General features: G+C 42.7%; 1 protein-coding gene across 1 annotated transcript; it reads left to right on the forward strand.

Annotated features, from left to right (window-relative positions):
- Positions 1-9: 9 nt before the first annotated feature.
- On the forward strand, positions 10-19,053 carry LOC106897735 (phosphoglucomutase-2-like). The gene is made up of 14 exons (XM_014958552.1): positions 10-308; positions 5,181-5,348; positions 6,594-6,700; positions 7,041-7,125; positions 7,972-8,055; positions 10,334-10,527; positions 11,036-11,225; positions 11,830-11,927; positions 14,383-14,563; positions 15,272-15,365; positions 16,132-16,261; positions 16,912-17,101; positions 17,684-17,817; positions 18,646-19,053. Exons 1-14 carry the CDS (start codon positions 237-239, stop codon positions 18,746-18,748), a joined length of 1,830 nt encoding a protein of 609 aa, XP_014814038.1. The 5' UTR covers positions 10-236; the 3' UTR covers positions 18,749-19,053.
- The last annotated feature ends 501 nt before the right edge of the window (positions 19,054-19,554 follow it).

Consider the following 19,554-nt stretch of genomic DNA (forward strand, 5'->3'; position numbering starts at 1 on the left):
CCTAGGCCCGGCCCCTGCCCAGGCCCTGACCCGGGGCCCGGCCGTAGCCGAGACCCCAGTCCAGGCGGGGCGGCCCGGCCTAGGCCCGGCCCCGTCGGGCGGAACGGAGGTGGGGCGGCCCGGCCCAGTCCCAGTCCCTGACCCCGGGCCCGGCCAAGCCCCCGTCGGGCGGAGCGGAGGGAAGCGGAGCCGGCGCCGCTGCGGAAGAGGGAGGGGAAGGAGGGGCAGAGGCAGTGATGGCAGCGCGGAGCTCGGGCGGGGATGCCGCGCTGCGGCGGGCGGCCGAGCAGTGGCTGCGGTGGGATAAGGTGAGGGGCGGCGGGGGCCGGGGGCCGGCTCCTCCCGCTGGCGGAGGGGGGCGATGGGGCCGCAGGTTTGTGGGGAGTCCTTGGAGGGGGGGTGTCCCGTCATGGCAGCCCCCTCTCAAGCTTAGAAACCCCCCGGCGGCTCCCCGGGCATCGTCGCTTCCAGCTGGGTTGAGTTTCCTTTCTAAAAGAAGGAGCTTGTGCTGCTCCTCACCCTTTCTTCTTGTAGGGGCGGCCGGTAGACTTTTAAATTATTAAAGGCGAGAACACAGTGGTGTCTGTCTACCAGTGGTAAAAACCCCCAGGCGCCTCCATATTTTTATTTATTAAAATATTGTTTCCAAAAGGCATGTGGGTTTGCTTCAAAGCCACTGGGAAGTGCAGAATCTGCCCTCTCTTTTTTTTTTTTCCTGGTGTTGTCACCCCAGCACGTAGGGACCCTCCCTGTTCGTAAAATAACTCCTGGATCTTTAATATTGCCCGCTTTCGTGGTTTTCCTCCCCTTTCCTGCTATTATTGCTTAGGAACAGCTCAGCACGCGGTATTTCCCTTCCCGTTAAGGTGTTTCAACATCTTAAGACTTAACTTGGCGTTCTTCAGTTCTGGTCGGGACAGGGATATATGCAGAAGTAAAATCTTCTGGGTATTTGTATAGATATATATATAGAATTTCTATATATTTCTATATAGAATATAGAAATATATTCTAAAGAAGCATCTTGCCATAGTGGTGCTCTGGAAATGCTTACGTAGCTCCTTGCCCCTGCGGTTCCCACTGAGATACAGGTCCATACTCTGTATATTTATTTATTTTTTGCCCCTATAGATGAAATTTATTGGTTTTGCTCTGTTGGCACGCACTGGCCATTGCTCCCTTTGGTCACTTGAGTGACTGCCCTGGTGTGGGTTTTGTGCAACCCCCATACTTGTTTGGTCAGGGGTCTTCTGCTTATTTCAAGATTATCAACGAAAACGCAGAATAATTCTGTTTGGTTGGGGTTTTTTTAAGTTTTCTTTCCAGGTTCTAAAGGACATTATGACAAGTACCTCTAGTTTGTTGTAATTCTTCATTAAAGACCATTTGACTGGTTAGCTGACCTGTTAGGCAGCTCTTTTCCTATTAATGATCATTTAGAAATGCCAGTGTATGATATCAAATATTGTGTCGCAGTCTTGTGGTTTTTTGTGTCTTCTGTGACTTTTTTTTTAATTGATTTTGAGGAAACAGTCTGGTTTTAAAGGGCCTCTTATTTCCATACCTAACGTGAGTTATATTCCTGTCTTCTGTGTAATGATTGCACTTCCAACTGGTCATTCGGGTTATTTTTTGAAGCTCTCTGGGAATGTAATGGAGCATCCCTTGCAGTGTCCAGGGGGGCATCAGGAAGAGTGTGAGCAGCAGGTGGAGGGAGGTCATCCTGCCCCTCTGCTCTGCCCTGGGGAGGCACCAGCTGGAGCACTGGGACCAGTTCTGGGCTCCCCAGTTCCAGAAGGACAGGGAACTGCTGGAGAGGGTAAGAAGTTCCATCTGAACATGAGGAGGAACTTGTTTGGTGTGAGGGTGGCAGAGCCCTGGCAGAGGCTGCCCAGAGAGGTGGTGGAGTCTCCTTCTCTGGAGACATTCCAAACCCTCCTGGACACGTTCCTGTGGGACCTGCTGTGGGTGACCCTGCTGTGGCAGGGGGTTGGAGGAGATGGTCTCCAAAGGTCCCTTCCAACCCCACATCAGTCTGTGATTCTGTAATCTCTACTTTTGAAATGTTAGCTCCTTGTTAAGTCACATCTTTGACTCAGTAATAACCCACCGTGTGCAACACCCGCTGCTGATTGCTCAAAATACGACGAGGTATTTTCATTTCTCAGGTAGCTCTTACGTGTTTGGATTGAGTAACAGAAGAATCCAATATAACCCTTGTCCATTTACTCTGATATTTAAAAAAAAAAAAAAAAGGTTCCTTTTTGATGTGTAGAGATAGGTTAATATTTAATGATGATAAGCTGCCTGTTTCTTACAAAATAATAGTTTGCCAAAGCAAGCCTGAAGACAGTCCTGCTGACTTAAAAGGAAGTTTTTACCTAGATGGCAATTACTGAGCTCGTTACCCGGCTGTTTTTGTCATGGTGTTCATTACAGAAGTACTGTATTTTTCATTCTTTCTATTAGGGCTCATACAGTTATGGATAGAAGGCAGCCTCTGTTTTCATTACAGACAAAGCCTGTTTAGTCAGTAGCTGCCCCTCTGCTCTAAAGCCTTGGGGGGGCTCCTGCATTGCTGAAACCTCTTTGGGACTTTCTTTAGAATAAGGTAAATAATTCACATGCTACAGATATATATATATGTATATACTCACAGAAATGGGTATTTTCATGCCCTCATCCAGTTCTGTTGGAGAGTAGAAAAAAGCATAACCCGGGAGAAGCAGCAGGGAAGGGAAAAAGCAGCACTTCATCCTGCAGATGTCCTTCCAGATCTGTGAGGATTTAGGTTTGGCTTTTCCTTCTGCTTAAAAAAAGGCTTAGTTTGGGTTTTTTTTCCTTAGCTGTGTCCAACGGCATCATAACATTCCTAAAATTGACACAAAATGGGAAGGGTCTGTTATTGGTGGTACAGCTTTTCCTCTGTCTGACACCGACACAAGAGTGTGTAGCATCTGCCCCAAGAGATGCTGGTTTCAATGGGAAGAGACAGCTCCTGCCCACAAAGCTCTTCAACAGCCTGAACTCAGAATAGCTACCCTGACCTGTCTTATTCTGTAATAACACAGAATTAGATTTATTCTATAATCGTACAGAATTAGGTCGAGCCTCCTACAAGGAAGTGTCAGTCACAGCCACCTTGGACTGGTAAATTGGCAATTCTGAAACTGGAAATCAGTGATTCAGGGGTACCCAATTGCTTACTGCACCTGGGAGACCTGATTTTGTTTTCTCTGAGTCCAGCTTATTCTACATTATATAGGTTGCTCGTTTGCACCAGAGGCTCTCCAGCTTTTAGAGTGAGGGGAGACCTTCTGGCTCTCTCCAACTCATACCAAAGGCTCTCCAGCTTTCAGAGTGAGGGGAGACCTCCTCGCTCTCTCCAACTCCCTGAAAGGAGGGTGTAGCCAGGGGGGGTCGGTCTCTCCTCCCAAGGAAAAGGTGATGGGACAAGAGGAAACGGCCTCAAGTTGCACCAGGGGAGGTTCAGATTGGAGATTAGGGAAAATTTTTCCAGGGAAAGGGTTATCCAGCCTTGGAATGGGCTGCCCAGGGAAGGGGTTGAGGCACCATCCCTGGAGGGATTTAAAAGCCGGGCAGACGTGGTGCTGAGGGACATGGGTTAGTGATGGGTTTGTCGGTGTTGGGTTGATGGTTGGACGCAATGATCTGAAAGGTCCCTTCCAACCTCAGCAATTCTATGATTCTATGAGTGTTGTTCTAAACTCTGGTGTCTGTCCTGCAGCAGGTGCAAAGATCAATGGTTAGGGCATCCAGAGCCTGGTCTTAGGTTGGTTTCCAGAGTGCTTACACCTTCATATGCAAACTCACTCATGTTCCTACTGCTGTGCGCGTTCTGGAGATGCAGAAGATCCGTATTTTATATTTTTCCCCCTAGGATGATAGGCCCTCCCTTGCTGTAAGGATACCTAGGTCATTTGGTTGGCCAGAAATCAAGGCTGATGCCCGTTTGGAAATGCTAGTCTTTGTCCTGCGGCGGAAAGTGTGTGTGTAATCACGCGGCGACTAACGCGGGGAGCACGCCGCCTCTCCACATAGCCCCGTTGCCTGGTGCCTGGAGTGGGCCATCTGGCCTCTGGCTCATCATTTCTCCAGAAATCAAACATTAAACTCCACGGATCCAGCATTACTGAGGCTGAGATGTCAGGGCATTCGGGGGCTTGGCGAGTTCCTAAGTTTGGGAACAAAAAGAGTCGATACCGATAAAGAATCTATAAATATATAGATGAGTAACACACCAAGAAAAGGAGTGAGACTTAGAAACTCCTCACTGTTCACAAGAGGTTCTGACATGGCCTTTCCATCACCACTGCACAGTCAGTTTATTTTACCTATTTAGTTAAGAATATGTTTACTTATTCATTTATTTATTTATTTACTTCAGAATTCAACTCCATTGCAATATTGCAAATTGCGTTTACTTATTCATTTATGAATACATTTATTTATTTACTTAAGAATTCAACTCCATTGCAATATTGCAAATTGTCATCTTTATCAACTCACCAGCCTGTTAATTTTCGCCGCCGTCTCTGTTGTTAGCCAGGCTTGGGACAATATAATTTTAGATTATTTTTTAAATTCTACTTACAGTGCTGTGGAAGTAACAAGGATTTCTTAATCATCAGGCTGACCAGCCTGTTTAATTTTCGCCGCCGTCTCTGGTGTTAGCCAGGCTTGGGACAAGCTTATGATTTTAGATTATTTTTTAAATTCTACTTACAGTGCTGTGGAAGTAACAAAGATTTCTTAATCATCAGTTTAACTCACTTTCCTATATGTTAAGGGTTGTTCTTGTGATGATGAAAATTCTCTGAACTCTCAAGGTGCTTTTTCATTTGTTTTTGGTTTGTCTTTAAAACAAGAAGATATTAAAATAGACATCTTGGAAATGTTTATACTATCCTGAAATGTGATATTTACACTGCTGTCACCGCAAGAGATAAATCTAAAATGAGTAATACCTGAGATGGTACTGACTTAAAACTAGGAAAACGTAGCAGGAGTTCTGGTGTTCTTGAAGTGATACTTTGATACTGAAATAACCCAGGACAGAGGGGGGGAAAGAAAGTCAGTTCTCTTAAGAGGCTTAAAGGTATTAAAACCAAACCAACCAACCAACCTTTTTCTAAAATACCTGAATTTTGTACCTACAGAATCCCAAAACTTCTGCGACAGTGAAGCAGGTGCTGGCTGAAGGAAATGCCGGGGAGCTGCAGAAGTATTTTGGGTCACGGATGGAGTTTGGAACGGCCGGGCTGAGAGCTGCCATGGGAGCAGGGATCTCCCACATGAACGACCTCACCATCATCCAGACCACCCAGGTGCCTCCTCCAGCCCTTGATCTCGCTTCACTCGCTTCAAAATAAGTTGTCCCCTGCCATATTTGGTTTGTGATTGAATTTACCCACAGCTACAGCCAAGCTCAAGTGGGTCAGTTAGTCCTGATGTAACAACTACCAAAAAAACCCCCAAAGTAGCCAACATTTGGCTGAGCTTTGTGTATGTGTGACATAAATTTACATAAATGCAGTGAAGATCTATATGCATATATAGATATGCATATATTTAATATAGATTATATATATATATTTATATAAAAAAGATATATATGCACATAGGTCTGAAAGTAGATTCACTTGGGGAGAGTTCAGAAACACAGAATCACAGAATGCTGTGGGGTTGGAAGGGAGCTCTGGAGATCATCTCCTCCAACCCCCTGCCACAGCAGGGTCACCCACAGCAGGTCCCACACGAACGTGTCCAGGTGGGTTTGGAATGTCTCCAGAGAAGGAGACTCCACCACCTCTCTGGGCAGCCTCTGCCAGGGCTCTGCCACCCTCACACCAAACAAGTTCTTCCTCATGTTGAGGTGGAACTTCTTATGTTCCAGTTTGTGCCCGTTCCCTCTTGTCCTGTCCCTGGGCACCACTGAGAAAAGCCTGGCCCCATCCTCCTGACACCCACCCTTGAAGGATTTGTAGGTGTTGATCAGATCAACGTAGCCCTCTGCTGTCCCCTCTCCAGCAGTTCCCTGTCCTTCTGGAACTGGGGAGCCCAGAACTGGTCCCAGTGCTCCAGATGGGGCCTCCCCAGGGCAGAGCAGAGGGGCAGGATGACCTCCCTCCACCTGCTGCTCACACTCTTCCTGATGCCCCCCAGGATGCCCTTGGCCTTCTTGGCCACCAGGGCCCATTGCTGGCTCATGGCCATCCTGTTGTCCACCAGGACTCCCAGGTCTTTCTCCTCAGAGCTGCTCTCCAGCAGGTCAGCCCCAACCTGTCCTGGTGCAGGGGGTGATTCCTCCCCAGGTGCAGCACACCCTAGGTTCTGGTTTTTGGAAAAGTATTTAAATGTGATATTGTCCAGCTTCACTCTATTGATGTGACGGTTTCTGATATTTTTTTTGGTGTTTATTGGTCCCAGACAAACTGAATCCCAATCCAGTTCATTGAGATGTTCTGTGTCCTCACCTTTTGGAGACATCAGCATCTTCGCCATCATCTTAATGCAACGATAAATTAATTGTTAAGATGGGGTTAATGAGGTGGGTTTATTGTTGTTTTCAGGGGTTTTGCAGATACCTTGAGAAGAATTTCAGCGACCTGAAAAAGAGAGGAGTTGTGATTGGTTTTGATGCTCGTGCCCACCTTTCCAGCGGAGGTAGTAGCAAAAGGTACTTTTTAGGCTTTATTTTGTGGATGTCGTGTGTGACCCGTTATGGTTTCTAGATCTGCTTGTATTTTTTCTTTCTGTAAAGTGAATTCAGGTGAGGGATTTATAGTATTTTTATATTCTTCTATCCCAAAGAAGTTCTTGTGCTTTGTGTGTCGGGAATAGTGAGGAGACACATTTAAATTGGGTCTGTATAATAATTTGGGGGTTATTTATATGGGGTTTGGTTTATTTATTTTTTTTTTTTATTTGGAACATATGTGGGGGGAAAAACTGAATTCTAGGAAACTAATTGGTGAGAAAATGAATATATTTGTTGGGCTTCTTTTCTTCCTGTTTAGGTTTGCCAGACTTGCTGCTAATACCTTCATCAGCCAAGGAGTTCCAGTTTATCTCTTCTCTGATATAACACCGACTCCTTTCGTGGTAAGTTCCTCTAGGATGTATTTCTATATACACACAAATTCTGTCTGGTATCTTACATTAAGCAAAACGAGACAAACCCCTTTTTTAACTTTTTAAGCTCTACCTGCAGTGAGCCTTATGCCTATTTAGCTATATTTAGTTTACAATTTTCTAGTGCACACATTTAGTTTTGTGATTTTTTTGGGGTTGGTTTGGTTGGGTTCTTTTTTCTTTTTGGGGGTATTGAATCCAAAGTAGCCTTTTTAAACAGCAGGTCGTTGGAGGGCAGCGATATTCCATCCGGAGGGTTGTTGAACGTGTTGGTGAATGTGCATTTTCACCATCAGATCACTAGATGTCAGTGCTCTAGAGCAATAAAAACCCCTACTTTTGTACTAAAACCAACCGTTGCTCCTGATACCAGTAGCTCCAGTGAGTGTGGGGTGAAGACTTTGGATGTAGCGTTCTTCTACCGATACAAATTCGGCAGATTTAGGGTGAAATCCTTCACAATGAGGCTTCAAGCAGCGTTGCAAGAACTGCAGTTGACTATATTCACTGTTAAAGAGCCAGGAATAATCTCAACCTGGACCTGCGATCACAAAAAGTACTTTATTTTCAATTCACTCGATCTGGTTTGGAATTAATTGTAAGAGCTTTTTCCAAAACAATTCTCTTCTGAACCACGATGGAGCGGTTGCTCATGGGCTGCTCTCAAAAGCCAGTATGGATGAGACTGCCCTGGCTGTATGATGCCTCACGTCATCACCCCAACTCTCTGCTCAGCGGGATGGAATTATTGCACACGAGGGAGAATAAATAGAATATTTTATGCATTCCACTTCCCATAACTTTCTCTTCTTGCAGCCGTACACGGTAACTCATCTGAAGCTTTGCGCCGGAATTATGGTTACGGCTTCCCATAATCCCAAACAAGACAATGGTTACAAGGTACATTCCTTATATGATCCATTTTCTGGCTTTCTTCAAACAATTTTTTTCCATGAAGAGACACTAATATAGTTCCTATCGTGTTATAGACCACATTAATGGATAGTTTGACCTCTCCTAGATGTATATATTGAAAGCTAGTAGTGTGTATGCTAATATCATAATTAAAATCTTGGCTTTAAGAAGCAGGAAGATAAGTAATACCATATTTTGGAACACTTTAGAATATTAACTGACCTCTTTTCAAATGCATTAATTGTTTCACCAATACATGATTTAAAAAGATCTCTTTAGTTTTACAAACCCAAAGAATTAAAAATACATGAAACCTAATGAGTTGCTTGTACAAAACATTTTGAATAAATTCCAGGAATTGAATTTGAGTAAATTCCAGCAATTTCTTGTAGTGTATTTTTCTTTTGCGAAGGGACACAGTTATCAGTGTGATGTTTTCCTGTGACACAAATCTGCTTTTCACTGAAAAAAAAATGTGGCTGAGCTGCCTGTTTGCTGACTGTCCTGTAACCAGACTAGTCATACACAGACTGTTTCTAAAATACAAAAATCGAAGGGTTTTTTGGGTTTTTTGTCTTCTTAACAGAAAAACAAGGCATTAGGATGGATGATTTCTTGCCACCTCTCCCTCCAGAAATTAATGTCTGTTTAAAATTGCTTTTTTGCTTTTTAAAAAAAATATTTCATGTATTGATCTTGATACCTTGTTTAGATGTTTTATCCATTACTTTTTTAACCAACTTCATTTTTTTCTTCATGTTTTGTTATTTGGGCTACATATGGATATGGCTGGAGGTATCTTTCCTTAAAACTTGTGGTCTGTGAACCATCAGTAGAAGGAAGTGTGCAAACCACTGTCAAAAAGCAAAACATAATAAGGAAACCTCTTCCTGGATCAGACATGGCTGGAGGTATCTTTCCTTAGAACTTGTGGTCTGTGAACCATGAGTAGAAGGAAGTGTGCAAACAACTGTCAAAAAGCAAAACATAATAAGGAAACCTCTTCCTGGATGTGTAAATAATCGACAAAAAGGGAGACTTCAAGTAATGAACATCTTCAAATTTAGTTGAATTTGCGCTGGCTGTTGTGTTGCCGGGGGCAGCTGTGAAGTTGTTATGCTTTCCTCCTTAAATGTTTTTGGTGGTAAACACGTTTCACTTCCACAAGCTTTTTTCCTTTGCGGAATTATTCGATATATAATGATTATACCCCAAAATCTGGAAGAAAGGGTATGAAATGGCATGGGAAGTTATCAGTCCTGAGGCTGGCAGACGTCCCAAGGCTGATGCTTGAATCTTCTCAAGAAATGAGCTGGGTTTGTGTTTCGTTATGGACTTTGGTGTCTTCTGAGCAAATGAATCGGCTTTTTTTTTTTTTTCATAGAACAAAAGATGGGATGTGAGAGGAAACACTGAGATTATGAGCAGGGGAATGCTCTGGGTGTACTAAATTGCTGGAATATTCTACTGAATGCAGCGCACCTAAGCCAACAAAACAAATAACAAAGCTATCCTACAATATGGGGGTGTTGGTCGACTGTGGGCTGAACATGAGCCAGCAGTGTGCCCAGGTGGCCAAGAAGGCCACCAGCATCCTGGCCTGTATCAGGAACACTGTGGCGAGTAGGGCCCGAGAGGTGATTGTCCCTCTGTACTGGGCACTGGTGAGGCCCCACCTTGAGTACTGTGTCCAGTTTTGGGCCCCCTACCACAAAAAAGACATTGAGGTGCTGGAGCGGGTCCAGAGAAGGGCAATGAAGTTGGTGAGGGGTCTGGAGCACAAGTCTTGTGAGGAGAGGCTGAGGGAGCTGGGGGTGTTCAGTCTGGAGAAGAGGAGGCTGAGGGGAGACCTTATTGCTCTCTCCAACTCCCTGAAAGGAGGGGGTAGAGAGGTGGGGGTCGGTCTCTTCTCCCAAGTCACAGGTGACAGGATGAGAGGAAATGGCCTCAAGTTGCACCAGGGGAGGTTCAGGCTGGATATTAGGAAAAATTTTTTCACTGAAAGGGTTCTCAGCCATTGGAATGGGCTGCCCAGGGAGGAGGTTGAGGCACCATCCCTGGAGGTGTTCAAAAGACGGGTTGATGAGGTGCTGGGAGGTATGGTTTAGTGATGGTGATGCTTCTTGTTTGTTGTGTGGGTGTCTATTTTTGTCAGTTAGGTTGATGGTTGGACAAGATGATCTTTAAGGTCCCTTCCAACCTAGAAGATTCTGTGATTCTGTGATAGTAATGCCCAAATAACTCACCCTATTGATTTTTTTAGGTTTACTGGGAAAACGGTGCTCAGATCATTTCCCCTCACGACAAAGGGATTTCTCAGGCTATCGAGGAGAACCAGGAGCCGTGGCCTCAGGCGTGGGACGAGGACCGCATCGACGGCAGCCACCTGCTCCACGATCCCTACGCCAGGGTCAATAAGGAGTATTTCCAAGACATACAGAAACAGTGTTTTTACAGGTAACTGCTCTTCGCTCCGCCTCGCAGCACAGGAGATGTGCTGCTGGTGGTTCACTGCCTTCCCAGTCTCCGGAGCTGGTTTCAGTGCCAGAATTGGGGATGAAAAGTCGGATTAGTTGTATTTGTTCTCCACTCGCCTCCTTTTGGGTGCACAGGTTACACTGCCTTTCTTATCCCAGTGATTTGCATGTACCAAGACAGGAGATATCAAAAGTGACTCATATTGCTGAAAAAAATGAGGCCAAGCCCATTCTCAAGCCATTACCTTTAAAATCCAACCTCTTTTAATTTATAATTTTAACGGTGATAGAAAATACTGAGTTGTACCTGCTTCCAAATGTAGTCAATTTTGTGCAGAATCATAGAATCACAGGATGGTTTGGGTTGGAAGGGACCTTAAAGCCCCCCCAGTGCCACCCCCTGCCCTGGGCAGGGACACCTGCCACCAGCCCAGGTTGCTCAAACATTCTTCCATATCCAAGTTTACTGTTAATCTGCTTAATTTCAGGAATATAAACAAGGAAACAAATTTGAAATTTGTTCATACTTCCGTGCATGGCGTAGGTCATAAATTTGTGCAGTTGGCCTTCAAGGCTTTTGACCTGAGCCCTCCCTTTGCCGTTCCGGAGCAGAAGGATCCCGATCCAGAATTTCCCACAGTCAAGTATCCAAATCCTGAAGAAGGCAAAGGGGTTCTGGTAAATACATTTTATTTTTTTTTTAATTAGTTGCAATATCTTTCAGTGTTTCCTTTTGCCAGTAGTTGTGGCTTTAAATATTGGTTGAAGGTCTATTTTGTTTCTCTTCTCAGAGCCTTACATTTAGTGAAATTAGTTGGTATTATTTTACTGAGGTTTATAACTGGTTTTGAACCAGTCAGATACTAATTAGCTATAACTTTAAACCAATTTATTCTGTGCTCTAACAGAATGGGCAGCATCTGCACGTACAAAGAAGTGATACAGTTCCTTTTAAAAAATGAAATAAGAATTAAAAGGGATGGTTTCTAACACGGTTAGAATTTCTACTACGAGTATTTCTGCTGCATTTGGTTATTGAAGGATCCTGTTGAATCTAAGAAGCTTTAGACTTGGGCTGCAGGAGCAGAGTGATGTAGGTGAAGTTAAATAGTAGGTGAAGTTAAATATCTGCCAGGCTTGAAGTTCATTTTTTTTGTAGAGAAAAGCCATGAGTTGGGGTGGTTGAGATGAAATACATGGGGAAAATTATTTTAAACCTATAACGGTAGTGCAAATATTATTTGGGAATATTAACACTCATCTGGTCTCACTGCTTTTCCAGACGTTGTCTTTTGCTTTGGCTGAAAAAGATGGGGCAAAAATCATTTTAGCAAACGATCCTGATGCCGATCGACTTGCGGTGGCAGAGAAACAAGAGAGGTATGGTAATAAAGAAATCCAAACCATTTACAGATTATTTTTTTTTACTTAAAGGCTAGGCTTGTTTGGGGGATTCTTGCATCCTTTGTCTCAGAGGAAGACAGAGTAGTCACATTTTTGGATTGAAAACACATAGAGATGTGAAAGTACTGTATGGAACAGACCACAGTGGGGGCAGCAAATGAAATAATGGTGAATATTAGACACTGCTTGGATAAATATGTGACACTTGCTGTGCTTGAGGCACACACAGAAGCACATGAATTGTGGTGATTGTGCTGTACCTTTTTAAAGGGAAGTTTTCAGTTAGAAATTTATCAGAAGACTGATAAACATTCTTTCGTACTGTGTCTATTAAATAATAACTTGAATATTCAGGAGAACCTTTATGGTTCCCTGATAATAGAGAAACTTTTCCTGTGGTTTCCTAGGAATAGGGAACATCCCTGTTCTTTAGTATGAGTTCCTGCTTTCTCAAATACTGTTACTTTACAGTTCATTAGATGATTTGGGCCTCTCTTGCTCAGTTTCCCACTTCTGTGCATAACATTACGTACCTGTATTTCACCTTAAGCATCATCAGGGCTTGGTACTTCTTGGTATCATCATTTGTAGCCTCCTCTTTAAGGACCAGCTTTATCCCTGCATTATTTATCTGTGTGTGTCCTGTCAAAGAATGGCAACACAGAAGGTAAACATGCTCAAACTGAGTCTTCTCAACAGTTTTTCTCATGTATGGAACATGTAACATATAAAATTGTAGAGTCATAGAATTGTCCAGGTTGGAAGGGCTCAAACTGAGTCTTCTCAACAATTTTTCACATGTATGGAACATGTAACATATAGAATCATAGAGTCATAGAATTGTCCAGGTTGGAAGGGACCTTTCAGATCGAGTCCAACCGTCAACCTCACTCTGACAAAACCCATCACTAACCCATGTCCCTCAGCACCACATCTGCCCGGCTTTTAAATCCCTTCAGGGATGGGGACTCCACCACTGCCCTGGGCAGCCTGGTCCAAGCTGGGCAGCCTGGTCCAAGCCTTGATAACCCTTTCTGTGGAAAAATTGTTCCTAATTTCCAATCTGAACCTCCCCTGGTGCAACTTGAGGCCATTTCCTCTTGTCCCATGGCCTGTTCCTTGGGAGAAGAGACCGACCCCCCCTGGCTACACCCTCCTTTCAGGGAGTTGGAGAGAGCCAGAAGGTCTCCCCTCAGCCTCCTTTTCTCCAGTCTTCAGAGGTGGCAGTGCTTTATTTGGGCTTTTGGGTTCTTTTTTTACTTCCTTATCCTCACAACGTGAACTAAGGAGGCTGCTCTGCCTGGAGAGGACAGATGGGCTCACGGGCACTGCTGTATTTTTGGCTGTGGTGGCTGGAATATCCTTATTTTAACATTTTTTTTTGCCTGCACCCAGCCTCAATTGGCAATTCAGCGTTGAGGAAAAAGCCGTAAAAAGCTGTAGTTTGTGCTAGTTATGATGGGTTAAAACAAGAAATGAAGAGGGGGTGATAGTTCATTGTATTTATTGCAACCAAGAGCACGGTGCTTGTTCTTGTTACCTCTTTGCTAATTATTGAGCCGGTCTTAGTTGTCTCCTAATTTTTGGTGCTGTGTCTTTCTCTGGGGCTTCTGCTGTAGCCATTGGGCTCCTACAGTCTCTGTGCTTCTTCTTTGACAGAACCTCCTGCTAGAGCAGCTCTCTCAGCACTCCTGCACTGAGGTGTCACAGGGTGTTGCTCTGTGCATCACTAGGTGCAGGAGACTGGCTCTGCTTCTCTGTCACAACAGGTACCGATTCTCTAGGTCTTGAGGGGTTGTTTTTTGTCAGTCTTTGTCACCCTTTGTGACCAGGGAATTTTTTGGGGCAATTTTGACATCCGTCTTTTCCCTTTTCCTTTGGTTTTTCTCATTCTAGCAACACGTCAATGTTCATCTTTTTGTGGTTTTTTTTCACCTGTTTGGGATTTTTTTTTCCCAATCGTCCTCCCTGACCAATTGGTATATTTTGGGAGTAAATCAAAGGGATTTGTCACTGAGTCTGCTAAAAATACAGATCATTTGAGAGTTGCATTTCTGTGTCTCTGTGCTTGCCTTGATCATTGATTTTCACGATTTTGTCTGCTGAATATTTTCATTTTACTTAAAATCTGCTGGAAGTATCACTATTTTATCTAAATCTGCTGGAAGTATCACTATTTCATCTTTGGATAAAGTCAAAAGCTGGTAGATGTGATGGAGAAGGAAGGTAACTGCTTCAGAATTCTTTATGTGAGGAATATTTCTGTTTGTTCTTAATGGTCTTGTGTTCCTGTTACTTGGAACTGGGATGCAGTGGTTTTATTTGCTGGAATTCATGTGTGAAAGAACCAGTAGGTTTATTTTCCCAGTATTATCCTTTGAATTTATATACTTTCCCTCTCTCTTTTTTTTTTTTTCTCCCTCCATCTCAGTGGTGAATGGAAAGTGTTTTCTGGCAATGAGCTGGGAGCTCTTCTGGGCTGGTGGATCTTCACTTGCTGGAAAAATAACAACAAGGATGGTCGTGCTCTTAAAGATGTCTACATGTTATCCAGTACGGTCTCTTCCAAAATCCTGAGAGCCATTGCACTAAAGGAAGGGTTTCACTTTGAGGTGAGCTGTTATGTGTTATTTCATGTAAATTTATTTGTTTACCTGCACACTGTCACATCTCTGTCAAACATTGTCAAACTCCAGAAGAGTGTGAGCAGCAGGTGGAGGGAGGTCATCCTGCCCCTCTGCTCTGCCCTGGGGAGGTCCCATCTGGAGCACTGGGACCAGTTCTGGGCTCCCCAGTTCCAGAAGGACAGGGAACTGCTGGAGAGGGGACAGCAGAGGCTACAGAGATGATGAGGGGCCTGGAGCATCTCTCTGCTGAGGAAAGGCTGAGGGACTGGGGTCTTTTGAGTCTGGAGAAGAGAAGGCTGAGGGGGGATCTGATCAACACCTATAAATCCTTCAAGGGTGGGTGTCAGGAGGATGGGGCCAGGCTTTTCTCAGTGGTGCCCAGGGACAGGACAAGAGGGAACGGGCACAAACTGGAACATAAGAAGTTCCACCTCAACATGAGGAGGAACTTGTTTGGTGTGAGGGTGGCAGAGCCCTGGCAGAGGCTGCCCAGAGAGGTGGTGGAGTCTCCTTCTCTGGAGACATTCCAAACCCCCCTGGACCCGTTCCTGTGGGACCTGCTGTGGGTGACCCTGCTGTGGCAGGGGGTTGGAGGAGATGATCTCCAGAGGTCCCTTCCAACCCCGTAGCATTCTGTGATTCTATGGTTGCTTTTATTTTTAATGCCTTTTTTTTTCCTCCTCGCCGCTGTAGGAAACTCTGACTGGTTTCAAGTGGATGGGCAACCGTGCCAAGCAGCTCATGGACCAGGGAAAAGCTGTTCTTTTTGCCTTTGAGGAAGCTATAGGTAAGAAACAGAGTATTATATGTTCCAGTGTCCAGTAAAATAGTGAAAGCAGGACTATTGAAAAAAAAATAAAATGGCACCAAAAAAAAGTAACAACTCCTCACATTATACTTGTAAATTGGAAAGTCATGAATAAAAGCGATCAATTAGTGAGAAGGGAATTGTAAAGCAATAATGTTATTTCACCAGCGTCTCAAGACCTGAAAACCAGAGAAAACATGAACAATTTCAAGGATAATTATCAGTGAATTTTATGTAATGGTGTTTGAGACAAAGCGCTCTACAGGCATTGCTCCTGCAGCGTGGCATTTCTCTTTCATGGGACCATCTGGCTCTGACAGGACACAGACCTGTCTCTATCTTGAAATTCCATTGAATATCTTGCTTATCAAAATTAACACCGATTGGAAGATAAAATTTTTCTACTTTTGGTTCAACTCTAAAATGTCTGTACTGCGGTAATGTGCATTTCTCCTTTAAAAGATGTTGGTTTGAATAATTCCCCTTCTCCCTCTCCTCCCCCCCCTTTTATCTTATTTCCTTATAAAAATACATCAATTATATATCATTTTCTTTGCATAGGGTATATGTGCTGTCCTGCTGTTTTGGACAAAGACGGTGTCAGCGCCGCTGTTATCTGCGGTAATGTGCATTTCTCCTTTAAAAGATGTTGGATTGATTAATCCCCTTCCCTCTCTCCCCCCTCCCAATTTTATCTTATTTCCTTATAAAAATATATCAATTATGTATCATTTTCTTTGTGTAGGGTATATGTGCTGTCCTGCTGTTCTGGACAAAGACGGTGTCAGCGCCGCTGTTATCACTGCAGAGATGGCCAGCTTTTTGGCAACCAGGAATCTGTCTTTGTCTCAGCAGCTGAAAGCTGTCTATGATGAGTAAGTTTGATTATAATTATTTAATTTTCAGATTTTCTCCATTCCACATACCAGGGTTACTAGGGACTCAACGGCAACCTATAGTACGTGGAGAAATAAAAATTGGGTTGTTGTACTATTAATAAAATTCTGTGTTAATAGTAATCTTCTAGAAAGCGCTCCTGCCTCATGGGCAGGAATATATTTATGACTTTGTTTTGTGTCATTTAAAGGTATTTTAAAAAATAATAATATTACCTTACTAATTCTGCCCTGCTTGCTGGGCTGCTTGTGATGAAATTTATTCTAATTGGCTCTATAGTCAGGCGTTTTATTATATTATTCTGCCTTAAACAACCAGTTCAGGCTTGTGTGCTTTCCAACAACATCCTGTTTTGAAAAGTCAGTGTCCACAGGTAGTTTGTCTTTGATGCAGGTTCTATTACCTGGCAGCAAAGAGATGATGTTCAGAAGAGTTTGGTTTAGCAGAAACACTTCAAGGGGAGAGCAGCTTCTGGAAAAAAAACAGTATGGGATTTACTTTATAGAAGATAGAGATTTATATTATTTATAGATTTGCTTTATAGAAGGTTGTGTAATATAAAACTGTGTAATATAAAACTCTAATGAATTGAAGCAGCAATATTCTTCTTAATATTGTCTCTTCACAGATACGGCTTCCACATCACCAAAGCTTCCTACTTCATCTGCCACGATCCTAAAGTTATTCAGCAGCTTTTTGACAACCTGAGAAATTTTGATGGAAAAAACACATATCCAAAATCTTGCGGTAGATTTAAAGTTTCTGGAATAAGGGATCTAACTACGGGGTATGACAGCAGCCAGCCAGATCAAAAGGCTGTAAGTATATGACAAAAAGCATACATAAGTCACATCAGCATGAATATACAGATATATATATAAAAAATTCTATGGACAAACACATCCTGAGTTTTAAAATAAGTTAAATTGTTTTCCTTTGGGGGCAGAAAAGGAAGGTTGGGGGTTTTTTGTTTGGTTTTGTGGTGGTTTTTCTTTCCAAGATGACAGTAAAGGGAGGCAGGAAGATTTTGCTGTCTGGTGTCTTGCATTATTTTATTTTAAATGTAGGTTAAACTGCCTCCTGAGGTGTGGCTTTGGGTTCTTTAGTTTTCCACAACCCGTGTTTCTTTTCCTGTCGGGAAATGCCATCACAGAGCAATTTCTGCTTGCAGTAAAAATGTTGACTAGACTTTAAAAGAGTAATGTACCAGATTCTAGGCTGAGGGTAAGGCTGTCTTTTGCCTGTTGTGGTCTCAAGACCACAGTGATGAAGAAAACAGAACAAAGCTTCGTTTTAACTGATCCTTTGGTTGTATTATATTACATCGAGTCACGGCTTTTGTCTAGAATTCATTATACACTTTCCAAGCTTCTAAAAAAAATTATTCTTCCTATTTCTAGATACTTCCAACTAGTAAAAGCAGCCAGATGATAACATTCACTTTTGCTAATGGAGGAGTGGCCACCATGAGAACCAGCGGGACGGAACCAAAGATCAAATACTACTCGGAACTTTGTGCGCCTCCTGGAAACAGGTATCATCACTTCTGCTGGGGCACAGGGGCTCTGTGGCTTTCTCAGAATATTTTGGTGGGGAAGGGGCTCAAATAATATTGCTACAGTCATTATTTTAGCAAATGTATTTGTGTATAGCTTTGATTCTGCAAAATTTGTCAACACATCCTTGCTGTCTCTCAAATTCCTTTGAGCTTGGTTTCACATTCAGTGAAAACAGTATCAAGAAAAACACTCTGCCTTAAATGAAAGTAGATATATTCACTCTCTTTTTACATACGTGGCTGTTATATGTAAAGTGTTCAAATATATTTTAAACCCTTTAATTTTTATAATTACATCCTTGACTGATAGCTTGGGGAAGCATACAGTCTTAAAGCTAAGCAATTATTAACTTATGTAATGAAAAGAATGCTTTCTAACAGAAGAAAACATTCATCTGAAAATACTAAAATAGGTATAAAATTTACATTTTTAATCACATACGCTTAGTAACAGAAGATCTTCTGAACTCAAGCTGGCTGTTCAAGGTCAGAAGATCTTTTATCTTAGATTATATTGTGACTTTATGCTTCTCCATAGTCCTAACTGCATTCACACACGTCAGCTGGAAGTGACCATCAGTGCGTTACCATAAGAAATCAAGTGTATATTCTTTTAGCATAAATAGAAAATATTTCTCTAAAACAATGCAAGACTTTAAAAAGCACATTTTCAGTCTGAGGAATTTTTCAAAATGTTTCTCTAAAACAACGCAAGACTTAAAAATTCCTCAGACTGAAAATGTGCTTTTTTGCTTCTCTGCTGTGACACTTGTTTTCTGTCTTTGTGTGGCTTTTGTTTCTCAGTGACGTTGAGCAGCTGAAGAAGGAACTAGACGAATTGGTCAACGCTCTTGAAAAACACTTCTTCCAACCAGAGAAGAATAATCTTCAACGAAAGACTGAGTAAAATAGCAAATTTACTGCCTTAATTGGTTTTTGCCACACTAGAAGTGCATTATTTAAGAAGTGAAGATTTGTAGGACCAAATATCTGAGAACTCAGACTAAAAAGACTTCTATGTTTATTAAGAGTTATTCCGGGTACTCCTGGATCTAGTATCATATTTTGGAAGGAAAGTACCTTAAAGGACCAAAAAACTCCCAATCAGTTGAACTAAAAGCTGTATGAACTAAAAGTTGACTGCGAATGTATTTCAATCCAAATTTGTTTTAATTAAATATTGTAAGTCATATCCTGATTTCTGAAAAAGCAGCCTGTTTTGTGGAGACTTCTATTTCGTGTGTGTGTGTGTGATCTTCTAATACTACGCAACTCCGCAGAGGTTTGGATTTGCAAAGCGAGTTCTTCTGTTAACAAGAAGTACTGAGAGCCCGTGGTGAGGCTTTGATAAACTTGGGGCAAATGTTTCAAAAATAGTGATCTTTCTTGGGGATTCTGGCCCAAAATAAACAAGAAAGTCTCAGTGAGTTAGCTGGAGAGGTATTTGGTGTGGGACTGTACATCATATTGCAGGAATATGAGGAAACAGAGCATGCTGTTAATCAAATCCTAGTCTTTTAGAATACAAAGCTAAATGAGACTAATTTTTATTGATACATGTTTATTTGGTGCCTTAAATAATGCAGTTATCCTCCTAAATAGGGCCCTGGGTGCTACTGAATGTAGTAATAACTGTAAAGGGAATCCCAATATTGAGTTCCGTGCAATCAGCTTTGTCACACCGCATGAAAATTCTGTACGTATCAACTCCCA

This window comes from Calidris pugnax, unplaced genomic scaffold (genome assembly GCF_001431845.1).
Source record: "Calidris pugnax isolate Ruff unplaced genomic scaffold, ASM143184v1 scaffold362, whole genome shotgun sequence".
Lineage (NCBI taxonomy): Eukaryota > Metazoa > Chordata > Aves > Charadriiformes > Scolopacidae > Calidris > Calidris pugnax.

What these genes read in the sequence shown, in the direction of transcription:
- LOC106897735 (XM_014958552.1), top strand. Translation starts at nt 237, where the DNA reads ATGGCAGCGCGGAGCTCGGGCGGGGATGCCGCGCTGCGGCGGGCGGCC. An exon ending in CCATCATCCAGACCACCCAG is followed by an intron (nt 5,349 to 6,593) that starts GTGCCTCCTCCA and finishes TGTTGTTTTCAG; the next exon opens with GGGTTTTGCAGATACCTTGA. An exon ending in TGCCTTTGAGGAAGCTATAG is followed by an intron (nt 15,366 to 16,131) that starts GTAAGAAACAGA and finishes TTCTTTGTGTAG; the next exon opens with GGTATATGTGCTGTCCTGCT.